At 34.2% G+C, this 13,272-nt stretch overlaps 1 protein-coding gene across 4 annotated transcripts in view; it reads right to left on the bottom strand.

Moving 5' to 3' along the window:
* The window catches only part of LOC115223924 (regulation of nuclear pre-mRNA domain-containing protein 2), a 161,517-nt gene that overhangs the window by 48,218 nt on the left and 100,027 nt on the right, over positions 1 to 13,272 (bottom strand). For all 4 annotated transcript variants that reach the window (XM_036500386.1, XM_036500387.1, XM_029794662.2 and 1 more), the window contains exons 5-6: positions 11,339 to 11,388; positions 8,755 to 8,881 (exon numbers count right to left, since the gene is read on the bottom strand). In XM_036500386.1, the coding sequence (XP_036356279.1) occupies positions 8,755 to 8,881; positions 11,339 to 11,388 (177 nt within the window). The remainder of the gene's footprint in view (positions 1 to 8,754; positions 8,882 to 11,338; positions 11,389 to 13,272) is intronic.

Raw genomic sequence — 13,272 nt, 5'->3', positions numbered from 1 at the left:
ATAAAATTCACTGTGTGTGTGTGTTTTTTCTTCTATGCATGGCAAAACTACTGGATCAATCTGCACCAAATTCGGCATGAAGGATTTTCACTATTCGGCGAAGGTTCTAGGGAGGGTCAAATTTTGAGCCTTGCCCATATAGGGAGCTACAGTGCCCCCTTATATAACCCTTCCAATTTTCTTTTTTTGCTGCGGTATAATAATTTCACTTTTATTCTTTTACTTTTCATGATATTGTTTCACTTTCCTTTCACTAATTGTTTCACTTTTATTCTTACTCTCTGCCTGTGTTTGTGTTTCCTCAATGTACAGCCAAACTGCTGGATCAATCTGTACCAAATCTGGAAACTACATCAGTTTTGTTTTTTCACTTTAAAGGTGAATGATTCTGAAAAACTGTAATTGCCATAATAAAACAAGAGGTTTAAAGAAAAACAAACAGTAAGGTTTCTAAATAACAAAAGGTCTTGATACAGACACGTGCTTATACACTGTAGGATATCTTTCAATTTATACTCTTTTACTTGTTTCAGTCATTTTACTGCGGCCATGCTGGAGCACTGCCTTTAGTTGAGCAAATCAACCCCAGGACTTATTCTTTGTAAGCCTAGTACTTATTCTATTGGTCTCTTTTGCCGAACCGCTAAGTTATGGGGACACAAACACACCACTATCGGTTGTCAAGTGATGTTGGGGGGACAAACACAGGCACAAACATATACACACACATATATATGACAGGTGTCTTTCAGTTTCCATCTACCAAATCCACTCACAAGGCTTTGGTCAGCCCGAGGCTATAGTAGAAGATACTTGCCCAAGATATTGACATGAGTTATTCAAATAACTGTTTGTAGAATGGACCTAATAAAATTAGCTAGAGTACACTTGATATTTCATATTTAAATACGATGTGACTATTTCTACTTGGATATTGGTCCTACCTCAGATTTGAAATCAAATCTACAATTTTCCCCTAGCCATATGGCCTATTGTTATGCACGGCCAAACCACTGGATCAATCTGTACCAAATATTTGGCTTGAAGGTTTTTCATTACTTGGGGAAGGTTCTAGTATACATACATATATATATATATATGTACTAGCAGCTAAGCTCGGTTTCACCCGGACGGTTTAGATGATGTAGCTTTAAAACCTGCTCTGTGTAAGCATTCAACTACTTTGGGCACGCTTACATTAAAAAACAATTTTAGAATGAGTTTTTTCTGTCAAAACGCTAAAAATAACTAACCAATAAAAAAAAACAAATCATGATTCAACAAAATCAAAAAATAAACCCAAATACTAAGCGAACAAAGATGAACCATCCTATGTATATTGTGTGCGCACATGCACACATTCACATACACACATATATTCACACAGAGTTGAAATGATGTTTGCTTTATTTTTTCAGCATACAATTTTCATCATCCCACTACCAAGTATGACATCACCCCTTCCTTCATCATTCATAAACACAAGAATATTATTATAGATTATTTCGGTAACCATGAGAGCTATGAAAAAAAATATGAAATCACCCCTTCCTTCCTTATTCATCTATCACCCTTTCCTTTCTCATTCATAAACACAAGAGTATTATTATAGTAGATTATCTTGGTAACCATGAGAGCTATGAAAAAATACAAAGCGTAGCATCACCACCAGATCATTCTACACATCTGTGTAATTTTTTGCACAATTCCACGCAGCTGTTTGACCGTGAATCTCAAGACAAGAAAGAATCGCCCATGTCAAATTTATATGTATAGATATATCTCACAAGATGGTCTGAAATCAGTAAGACTTATTCAAGATATGCTTAATATTCAAAATATGGGCAATTTTAAAACAGTAAATTTTAAGTGAGACTATGATAAACATTGCTTATCATATAATGAACAAGTTTTCAATATTAATGTTAAACTCAATAATTTGATCATTATTTTAGATTTTGTTTTATAAACATTCTTAGAAGACAATTAGATTGATATGTATAACATGTAGAAAGAAAAATGTACTAGACAAATTTTTGGTATGAGTAAGACACTGACTAAAAAATAAAACAAAAATATCAGATAAAAAATAAGCTGTTAGTCTTTAAACATCTTAAATGTGTAAGCTTTATGTTCATCCATACCTTAAACAAATGTCTAAATATATTCTAACAAATAAACAAAATAAAATTACATTCCATACTTTATAGTCAACTAAATGGATTAAATTCAGTAACCAAACCAATTAAGCATATATATATATATATATACTAATAAACTTCCATTGATTCAAGATGATAACACAAAATTCAATATGCTGTTCTTATGATTTTGAACAATTATTTAGTTCTAATAATATTCCTGGTTTGACAACTGCAGGAGAAATACCTAGCTAAAGATAAACCCCTATACTTAGCTTTTGTGGACTTAGAGAAAGCCTTTGACAGGGTCCCCTGATCCCTTATCTGTTGGGCTATGTGGAAACTGGAGATTGACTAATGGTTAATAAGAGCTGTACAGGCCATTTACAGAGAGGCTGTTAGTAAGGTTAGGATTGGCAATGAGTATAGTGAAGAATTCCAGGTAGAAGTAGGGTCCACCAAGGTTCAGCCCTCAGTCCCCTTTTATTATAACAGAGGAATTAAAGACGGGTTTCCCCAGGGAGCTCCTCTATGCTGATGACCTGGCCCTCATAGCAGAATCACTACCAGAACAAGAAAAGAAATTTCATGTGTGAAGCTAGGTTTGGAATCAAAAGGCCTTAGAGTCAATGTAGCAAAGACCAAAGTTCTAGTGAGTAGGAAGGCAAACTCATCACAAACCCCCTTAGGTAGGAAGCCCTGCTCAATTTGTAGAAAAGGTGTAGGTAGACACTCCATAAGATGTACCCTGTGTAAGCTATGGACACATAATAGGTGCAGCAACATCAAAGGAAAATTAACTGAGAAGATAGCTTTCATGTGCGGCAGATGCACAAGGGCAATAGACACCACAGATACTCAGAAAACAGATTCCATCACACTCCAGGGGGAGAAACTAGAAGTAGTTGATAGCTTCCGCTACCTAGGTGACCAAGTTAGTAGTGGGGGTGGATGCTCAGAGAATGTTACCACTAGAATAAGAATAGCCTGGGCAAAGTTTAGAAAGCTTCTTCCCCTACTGGCGACAAAGGATCTCTCGCTCAGAGTGTGCGAACTGCCATACTTCACAGTAGTGAAACATGTGGAGGATATGCGTAGGCTCGAAAGAAATGAAGCTAGCATGATCCGCTGGATGTGTAATGTCATTGTGCATGCATGACAGAGTGTAAGTGCCTTGAGAGAAATGTTGGACATAAGAAGCATCGGATGTGGCATGCAGGAGAGACGTTTGCATTGGTATGGTCATGTACTATGGATGGATGAGGAGAGATGTGTGAAGAAGTGCCACTCCCAAACAGTTGAAGGAATCCAGGGTAGGGGTAGACCCAAGAAGACATGGGATAAGGTGGTCAAGCATGACTTTCGAATGTTGGGCCTCACAGAGGCAATGATGAAAGACCGATACCTCTGGAGATATGCTGTGACTGCGAAGGCCCGACAAATGAAGTGAGTTTTACTAGATCTAAGTTCAGGTGTTTCTGGAGATGATATTAAAGCAAGTTGACAACACAACACAGAGTTACATGTAGATACTGATACAGATGTATTATAGCAAGTTGTCAGCAAAAGAGAGCTCAGTGTGAAAAAATTTATCCAAGAGTGGAAACTGATGTCCCCTCACCCACCCTATGTATACATGTACTTTATATTTGTCCAGATTAAATGAATGCAGTGTTGAATTTAGAATAGTGTTCCAGTAGAGTGGGGTAGAAGCATTCTTAAATTACCAAATGTGTTCAAGCTTAAGTCTTGAGTTCAAGGATGTAAATCATGAGAGAAGCTAACAATGCAGCCTTATAACTACCACTTCTAATTAAATCTAAATATGAATGAATGAATTATGTTTAGGCTTTACCAATGCAGATCTACAGCACAGAGGTAACATATTCAGTGTCTAAGAACAACTCACATATCATATTTAATCCAGTTATGACATTATAACGTGTGTCATACAGTAGTTGGCTATATGTAACATGGTATGGAAGTCAGGGCAAGTTGTATCTATTTCTTTTTCTTTGACTGAAGACAAAAGAAGAAAAACAGTCCAGATGAACTTTGCTTATATGTTTATCCTCATTTTTTAGGATTGAACAGAGATGTTCAGTAATCCAGTATAAATTGGCAGTGCAGTTATTTTAGTAATATTTTGTGTTTATTAGGTTAGAGAAAGAAAGAATAGTTTACATGTTGTTGCAATGTCCCTAGACATTTGTGAATACTTTACATGTAGCTGCTAGGGTTGTGTGGACTGTAGCAGACAACAGCCCAGGAATGCATCTCTCATTTGTCTAAGTATTTTTGTCTTGACATTTTTTTAATAGTTTAGTCAGAAAAGGAAGAGGATGGCTCACACACCTTTTTCAGAGCCTTCAATACTAACAGGAGGTGAAGAGAAAGTTATCTTCAGACAAGAGATCTGCTTCAAATGCTTGCAACAGAGTCAATCTGATAAAGATACCCAAAGATTAGGTGGCCTTGTTAAACTGGGAAATAAAAAGTCAATCACCCAACAACAGGAACAGCCCTTTAGATAGGCTTTTCATGTTCCCATGTATCCATATTTCATCCACAAGGTTTTAACTAACTAGAAGCTATGGTAGAAAACATTTATCCAAGGTATCATGTTGAGAGTGGAGGTGTATGGTTAGGGTATCAGCTCATGATTATAAGATTGAGGTTTTGATTCCTGGACCAAGCAATGCATTGTATTCTTGAACAAAACACTTCATTTCATGTTGCTCCAGTCCACTAAACTGGCGACAAGGAGTAATCTTGCAACAGACTGGTATCCCATCCATGGAGGAGTATATATATTTCTTTACTACCCACAAGGGGCTAAACACAGGGGACAAACAAGAATTAAGTCTATTACATTGACCTCAGTGCCTAACTGGTCCTTAATTTATCGACCCCAAAAGGATGAAAGGCAAAGTCGACCTTGGCGGAATTTGAACCCAGAACGTAACGAAATACGGCTACGCATTTCACCCGGTGAGCTAACATTTCTGCCAGCTCGCCATGCCAGAGAAACAGGGAAACCAGCCCTACACTCCTTATGAAGTAATGTGGGCAAACCATTATCTTCTGGAATTGAACCAAAAATCATTGTTAAGTACACTTCTTAACTAGATAGCCATAGTTGTCTCCATAAATGCAGGTGTTTGAAGGATATTGTGTGAACAGCATATATTGAAAACAGTAACAGTGAAGAAGTTTCCTGCAATAACTCAATTCATTGAATATAGTGGCCAAATACCCTCAAACATCTCCAAATAAAGAGCATAAGCAACAAGATCCAAGACTTATGCAAGTATGCACATAAAAAAGACAAGATAACGATTCCAAGAACACTGATTAAAAATTTTTTTCCAACACTTCAGTAGTTAGAATTTCTGTTCAATATTAAGTTTGAGACAAAAATTAAAATTACAAGTTTCAAAATGTATGTAAAGGAGTCAATCCACCAAGTATATATGATTTTTTATGTCCATATAGCATCAGTACAGTTTTATGGCACATAAACTATCTACACAGACAGAGATAGACAGACACACATAGACTCAATACATGTGTGAGTAAAGGCAGGTGTCTCCTGCAGTGGTAAATGGAAATTGTACAAAGCCTGTCAAATAAATGCACACACACACACACACACACACACATCTCTCTCTGTGTGTAATTATACTGACAGCTTGATCAGCAGTGATATTTGTTTACATCTATTATAAACAATATGTCTTACAACTTGGTTGTGGACATAAAGGGCAAAGAAAGAAAGTACCACACTTTAAAAACAAGGGTTGCATCAGGAAGGATATCTGACCACAATGGTCTCCTCCAATCCATTACAGCTTGGAAAATGTGAACATATGTGTGTATATTGTATGTATATATGCATATTTATGAGCGTGTGTATATTTATCATCATTATTTCATATATATTTTTTTCATTTTTAACCATCAATGATTGATATACTTTAACCGTTTAACATTTAAACTGGCCATATCCAGCCAAAATAATCTACTTGTTTTATTTTCAAACTGGCCCACACCACTTAGCCTACAAGGTTATTCTAAAAATAAACAATCACATCATTGAAATCTCAGAGCTACAAGGTAATGCATGACTAATTCAAATCAATGTGAAGAAATAAGAATTACATTTGACTGAGAAATCTGAATGCTAAAGAGCCAAGTTTAAAGATTCTCCAAATTATTATAATGAGATAAATAGAAGTGAACATTCACAATATTTGCCTTAGTTTTCTGTAGGACACTAAGATGAACTTACTGAGCAGTAGTAGTATTAAATTAAACAGAAATGAATATTCTATAATCCTAAAAGCAAAATGCAACTTTCTTTTTTTTCTCATTCTACAAATATTTGATAGAGGGTGGGTATTTGTCAGTATTTTCTTTTGAAGAATTATTTATTCCTGAAGGTATATAAGTTCCCAAGCAGAGATCTCTGAAAATCTGATAAATTGAATGGCTATATATAAACATTCTGTCTAATAATTTATACTTAGGTTTTTAAAACAGTAATGAAACAATACTTTAATTCCATTTTGAAAAGATAAATAATCAAGTGTAAACATAGATTTAATCAGAATAAATAAAAAATATATATCTATCTAAAACATCTTTGATAGAAATGGTCAATTATTGTTTGGACATCAGAAGTAATATGCTTCCTAATTTTGGCACAAGGCCAGCGATTTTGACGGGAGAGTCAAGTAAATTACATCAGCCCCAATACATGACTGGTACTTTATTTTGTCAACTCCAAAAGGATGAAAGGCAAAGTTGATTACAGCATCTTGTCTGGCATGGTAATGAGTCTGCTAGATCACCACCTTAACATACATCAGAAATAATATTACTTGGCAACGACATAGCAGTTGCAATTTCCTAACAATGATAAACTAGTGAATATTTATATCATGTTTGTTATTTCACTCTCAAAATTCCTGTGAAGCTTATTATGGTCACAAACCCATGCTAGCATGGAGAATGGACGTTAAACGACGATGATGATGATGATGATGATCACAAACGCCCTTCATTTGCAAAATTTTATGATATGTATATATATATATATATATATATATCTTTAATAAGTCAAAATAGTCTTTAAATAAATACCTACATTGTTTAATGTTTCTAATATTTACTTAACACCCTTCAAACTGGATTAAACAGAAAGAAAAAAAAAAGAAAAGAATTTTTTTTTTTCTGATGCCATAACTGCATTGTTTTAGACTAAACAATTATAGCTAAGGAATGTAATTTGTATTATTGATGCTAGAACTGTCTCTTTAATCTGGTATCTTCCTTCATCTTTAAGATTACTTTTGATTTATGAAGTTTAAAAGATACCTTCTTTCTGAACAAACATTCGATGCTATAACAGGAAGACAGAAAGTTATATAAGAAAAAGAGAAAAGAAAAGAAAACAACGTCTATTGGATTTTGCTTATCCAATACTAATTTCTGAAATAACTGAATTTCATATGCATGTGGCAGCCACATGCTGGCTAAGACTTCTACTTCCGACTGTTGGAAGACACATGCCTGACTAGTTAGTTCATAATCATGAATATGAATACAAAGAGAGGAAATTATAGTGGGTGGCTTGAAAAGAATAAAAACAAAGACTGGTGAAAAGGAGTAGGATTGGGATGTTAGTCTTTATTATAAACATTTTTAAGCAGCTTTTTCTTTTATTTATCAATATATTTTTAACAAAAAAAGTATCATGTTACAATGTGCGAAAAGATAAAGAATACAATTCTTTTTCACAGGAAAGAATATAAGAAGAAAAAAAATGCTTATTATGAATTTCTGAATATATAATAATAATAAAACATATTTAACACCTCTACACTTACTGAAAACATAACACAAACATTAAAGACTATAATGATTTACTATACATATCATTCACAGCCTGCTGGACCATGGCAACATTTTTGTTATTAATGATGCCTGGATTTGAAAAATTGTTCCATTTATGTTTTTTTTTTTTTTTTTTTTTTTTTTTACGAACACAGCTAAAAATAATTCTAAGAAATTTTCTTCATAGTTTATTTAAGCCAAGTAATGTTTTATCTGAGATCAGGAAAAAAAAATGCATGGGCTACTGAACAAAATAGTCTGACACATTTGAAAAACTAAAATTAACATGAAAAAAAATAACATAGGTTACAATTGAGTAAGGGGCTAATGGAAGGAATTGGTAGTGGTGGTGGGGATCCAATGTTAAAGAATGTGAGAGAGAAGAGTGTTTAAGAAAAAGAGATGATAAAACAATTTTATGCAGATAATTTAAATAAGTTACATAAGTATTTTATCATCAGATAAGCTCAGAAATAATCCTGTTACATTAGAAAGATCCATTTCATATATAAACAACCAACGAACAAAGAGGCTTTTAGTAGCTGATAGTAGGAAATATGCTTTGTCATCAAGATGTCATCAGTAGATGGGTGAAGAACTGAACTTAAAACTGTCCTGTTTTTGTTTTATTAGCTCAAACAGTATTACTTTTACAAGGGTTGGGTTTACAACTTCCTGAGAAACAGAGGATTACAGATACAAACACAATGCTTACCTTTTAGTTGTTTGACAGCTTCCAAATTGGAGACATCTAAACGTAGTGTTGATAACTGAACAAATTTTAGTTCACCCTCTGATTCCAGCTTAGTCATAGATGCAACTTTTTCAAGCATTTTTTGTGTCTATGAAAAAATTTATAATAAAATATATTGGCAACAAATAAAATCTAATAAGCATTGGGAAAAAAAGGGGGGAAATAAAAGAGAAAACAAGCCTACATTTACAAAGGTGCAATATTTGGGTGAGGTTGCTACAGTTGATGTTTATTGATATAAGTGGTAGGAAATGCTGTTCTAGAAAAGGACAAAGCCAAGTGTGGGAAGCAAAACTACAGAAATTTAGTAGGGGAAAAGGCATGGCTGTTTAAATGCAGATGGAATATAACAAATACCGATGAGCCAAACAGTCCTTATTTCATGGGAAAAAATAAGCTTGAACATCTATTTTAAAGAATTTTTTCAATGGATATATTCACCATCATCAATAATCTGCCTGGATAGTTACATATTTTAAACTACTACATGAGAGAGAATTGGAATTCTATTCAACACCAACTCAGTGCAAATTATTGACTACAGGTTTGAATACATTTATGTTGGGTGCCATGTGCCATTGTAGAAGGATAAAACTGTAGACTCAAATATGAAGGTATTATTCTCATATGTGCATTGGCACTTGATTGCTCAAAAATATGTAGGGGATTGAAACAAGTTCACATTCACTTGAAATTATCAGATTCAAGCTCATTGTCTAACTGTACATACTCTCTTTCCATCTCCCATGACTATTTCAATGAACACCACTGTTTTGGGGTTGCTGGCTTCACTCCACCCTCACTAAAACATGCTCACTAAATGCATTTCACCACCTTAAACAACATATGAGGTTCTTAACTTCAAAAACTACCATCACATAGATTACTTGCTATATTATTCTCTGCAATGCCATGATCCACAACTTTTAATGCTATGTATCAGCACAATCAGTTTCATTTACAATATCCTAAGCTAAAGGGGCTTTAATAGTCCATGGCAAATGTTCTTCTCTGGAGTATGAAAATAAAAGGTAAGCCCAAGATATGAAGAAAAAGTATGCATATGCAGTCTATTCAAGTACACTAGTACAAAGTAACAAAAGTACAACAATGATAATAATAATCCTTCCTACTATAAGCCCAGGCTGAAAATTCAGGGGAGTAAGATAGTGGATTACATCAACTCCAGTGCGACACTGGTACTTATTTTATTGACATCAAAAGGATGAAAGGCAAAGTTAACCTTGGTGGAATTTGAACTCAACTGGATGAAATGCCACTAAACATTTTGTCCAGTGTACTAACAATTGTCAGTTCACTGCCCTAATAATAATTTAAAATTAAATAGAAAGACACTGGACATTAAGAACGTCCCTATGTGAAATGAATTTTAAAATAAATCAAAATTTGTTTCAAGTAGAAGTTAAAGGAATTATTGTTTCAGACAGTCATAAGAAAATGAAACAAAATATATAATGTGATAATATACAAGATTGTACAAACAAATTTTAAATGGAAAATATTAAACGCATGAATCAAGAAAAAGGATAGCATGAAACAATCTGATACAATGTTTAATACATTTTAGCTCTGTTCTTAACATTTAAAAGAAAATATGGTACTTTTCAGTATGGTGAGAAAAAGGAATTTGTCAAGGCTCTTGTGACAGTCGAGCAGGATGTACAGAACACAGATAAATGATTATATGACACTTAATATAAAAATCACACAATATATAGAGATTTAGTACTCATCATTTAAACAGTATATAGTTTCACACACATTCTGTGAATGCACTGTTAGTACTCATCATTTAAACAGTATATACTTTCACACACATTTTGCGAATGCACCGTAAATATGATAGGATATTTGAGTCTGAGCACAGACTGATTCAGAAGTGAGCTTCTTAACTATGCAGCAATGCCCGTGCCAAACATTAAAGACAACAAATATGTATGTTATATTACTGTGGTAAAATTGTTTTTTTGTAAACATAATTATCTTCAAGATGGCTATGGTTGATAAGAGACCATGAGTGGAACCCTTCTGTAGGTGAAGACTAGCTCAGTCCTTTCTGCTCTAGTCATAGTGTACAAGCTCCAGACAAAGTGTACAAACCAAGGGGCAAAATGCTTGTAACTGAGATATCTGCTGACAATACCAAAATGTTTCCAGCATTGCAATGGATTTAGAAGAGCTTGCAAAATCTGAGTAGCTCCTGCAATTTTTGCAAGGGGCAAAGCATCTCTGATGTTTATTTCACATGTACTAATAGTACTTAAAATTTAGTACATATGTATAACTTAAGGATTATTGATATTAACCCTTTTGTTACCATATTTCTATAGAGATGCTCTGAGTTCCTTTCAATTAATTTTAAATAAAACAAAGAATTTAGTAAAATAACTTAGTTATCATTAAGCTAGTATTAAAAACACAAAAATTGTGACTGAGGTTTAGTGGAAGATTTTAATTCAGAACTTATGAAAACAAGACATTCGTACTACAAAGGATTAACAGGAATAAACATAAGAATACTTACTTTAAATTCAGCAAGTATTTGCAGATGATTTGATTTATTCTTTTCATCAACTAAAACAGAATAAAATTTGAAAATTGAAATGTTTGGAATGACAAATATAGGTGAACACAAACCAACAAATGAAATGGAACTATATCTTAATGGCAAAATACCAAACTAAATATACACTACCATTTAGTTTCAGTACTCTAAATTCTAAGTTCAAATTTTACCAAAGTTAATGAAGTGTTAAGCAACCATGCCATTCCCCTAAATTTGCAATTTATCAAGACAGGGCAATTGTCAAAGATGAACTAAAGGAAGAATCAGAAAGACACAAAAGTACGGGGATGAAAGCAGATTGATTGTAACAATTCTGTGGAAGAGGAGGGCACTAGAGTATCTCTCTCTTTCTCAAAAGGCAAAGAGAGAGTGAGTGAAAGGGACGCTAGTGACAGGGGGGGGGGATAATAGCAATTACAAGTTGATGATAGAAAATGGGTAGAGTGTCAGGCAAGTTACAGAGAAGGTTAGTGACGAGTGTGATGGACATCATAAGTATGGGTGTGCAAGGTTAGTAGTGTCATTAGATCATCAGATGTTGGACTGGAGTGTTTTGATTATTTGTAATGATTCTGACTCATCAGATGTTGGACTGGAGTGTTTTGATTATTTGTAATGATTCTGACTTTTTATCTGTTAACATGTTGCTGGGGTTGCTATTTATTCCTACCACCAACACACCAAAAATTCTATTGGTTCAGTTGATTCAGCCATCTTTATGTCAACATTACAGCTATAACATTTCAATAATATTTTCCACTTGGCAAATTTTTTTAGTGCCAGGTAAATCTTAACTAGGCAGACCTATAATAGAAGACATTCCAGCTATGAGCAGTGTATCTAGAACTACATTACTGAAAGTGCTCTTTGTTTTGTTTTCTTTTTCTGCCTTTAAAGACAGTAGGGTGTAATTTGAGGAGGGTCTTCTCCATTGATTTGATCTATTATTTTGTAGATTATTGGGGCATTCTGGTTTAGCAACAACCCTCTTCTGAATATTCCAGCAGAATAAGATACTTTCAATGAAAGCAAGGTCGTCTTTTTTTTTAAAACAAATGGACTGAATGGAACTTTTTCAATATTGTCTTTTTATCTGGATGACTGCATCTGTTGATGTGTTGTGTCCATGTCCAAGACATTTAACTTATATTTAACACAGTTTGCAGTGCTATTTTAGCTTACAATTCAGAGTCTAAATACTCCTGTAGGGATAGCTGGGACAAAAATGAACTCTACCATGTTGACAACTTAAGTACGCAACATATAGAATTCATCAGTACTGCCTCAAATGGTACTCATCATCAAATAACATAAAATCCAGAAGAGCAAATGATGATATGTCATCAATACAATACCCCACAATGATATGGTCAGTCATGGAAATATACTGAAATGACTGATAGAGTGATAAGTTAATTAGTTGAATGAAAATGAAAAAAAAAACAAAATTAAATACAATCGGTGTGTGTTTTCAATGGTAAAAATTCATTTCAGTGAAATTACAAGTACATGTTACTCCTAAAAATCTTACAAAAAAATTATTAAAAAAAAACAAAACAAAACATTTACCCAAGCAAACAACAGGTGAGGACAAACATTGTTCTACTGCCTCAAAAATATGATAAACACATCGTCATCACCGTTTAACAACTGCATTCCATGCCGGCATGAGTTGGATGGTTTGACTGAGGACTGGTGAGCCAGAGGCTGCACCAGGCTCAATCTGATTTAGCAAAATTTCTACAGCTGGATGCTCCTCCTAATGCCAATACCTTTGAGAGTGTAGTAGGTGCTTTTTACAAGCCAAGGGCATGAGGGCCATTTGGGCAGTTCTGGCAAAGACCACGCTCAAAAGGTGTTTTTACTTGCTAACTGCACAGCAGCCAATCTCG

The sequence above is a fragment of the Octopus sinensis genome, linkage group LG2 (genome assembly GCF_006345805.1).
Source record: "Octopus sinensis linkage group LG2, ASM634580v1, whole genome shotgun sequence".
Taxonomy (NCBI): domain Eukaryota; kingdom Metazoa; phylum Mollusca; class Cephalopoda; order Octopoda; family Octopodidae; genus Octopus; species Octopus sinensis.
This window is presented reverse-complemented; position numbering and strand designations above follow the sequence as displayed.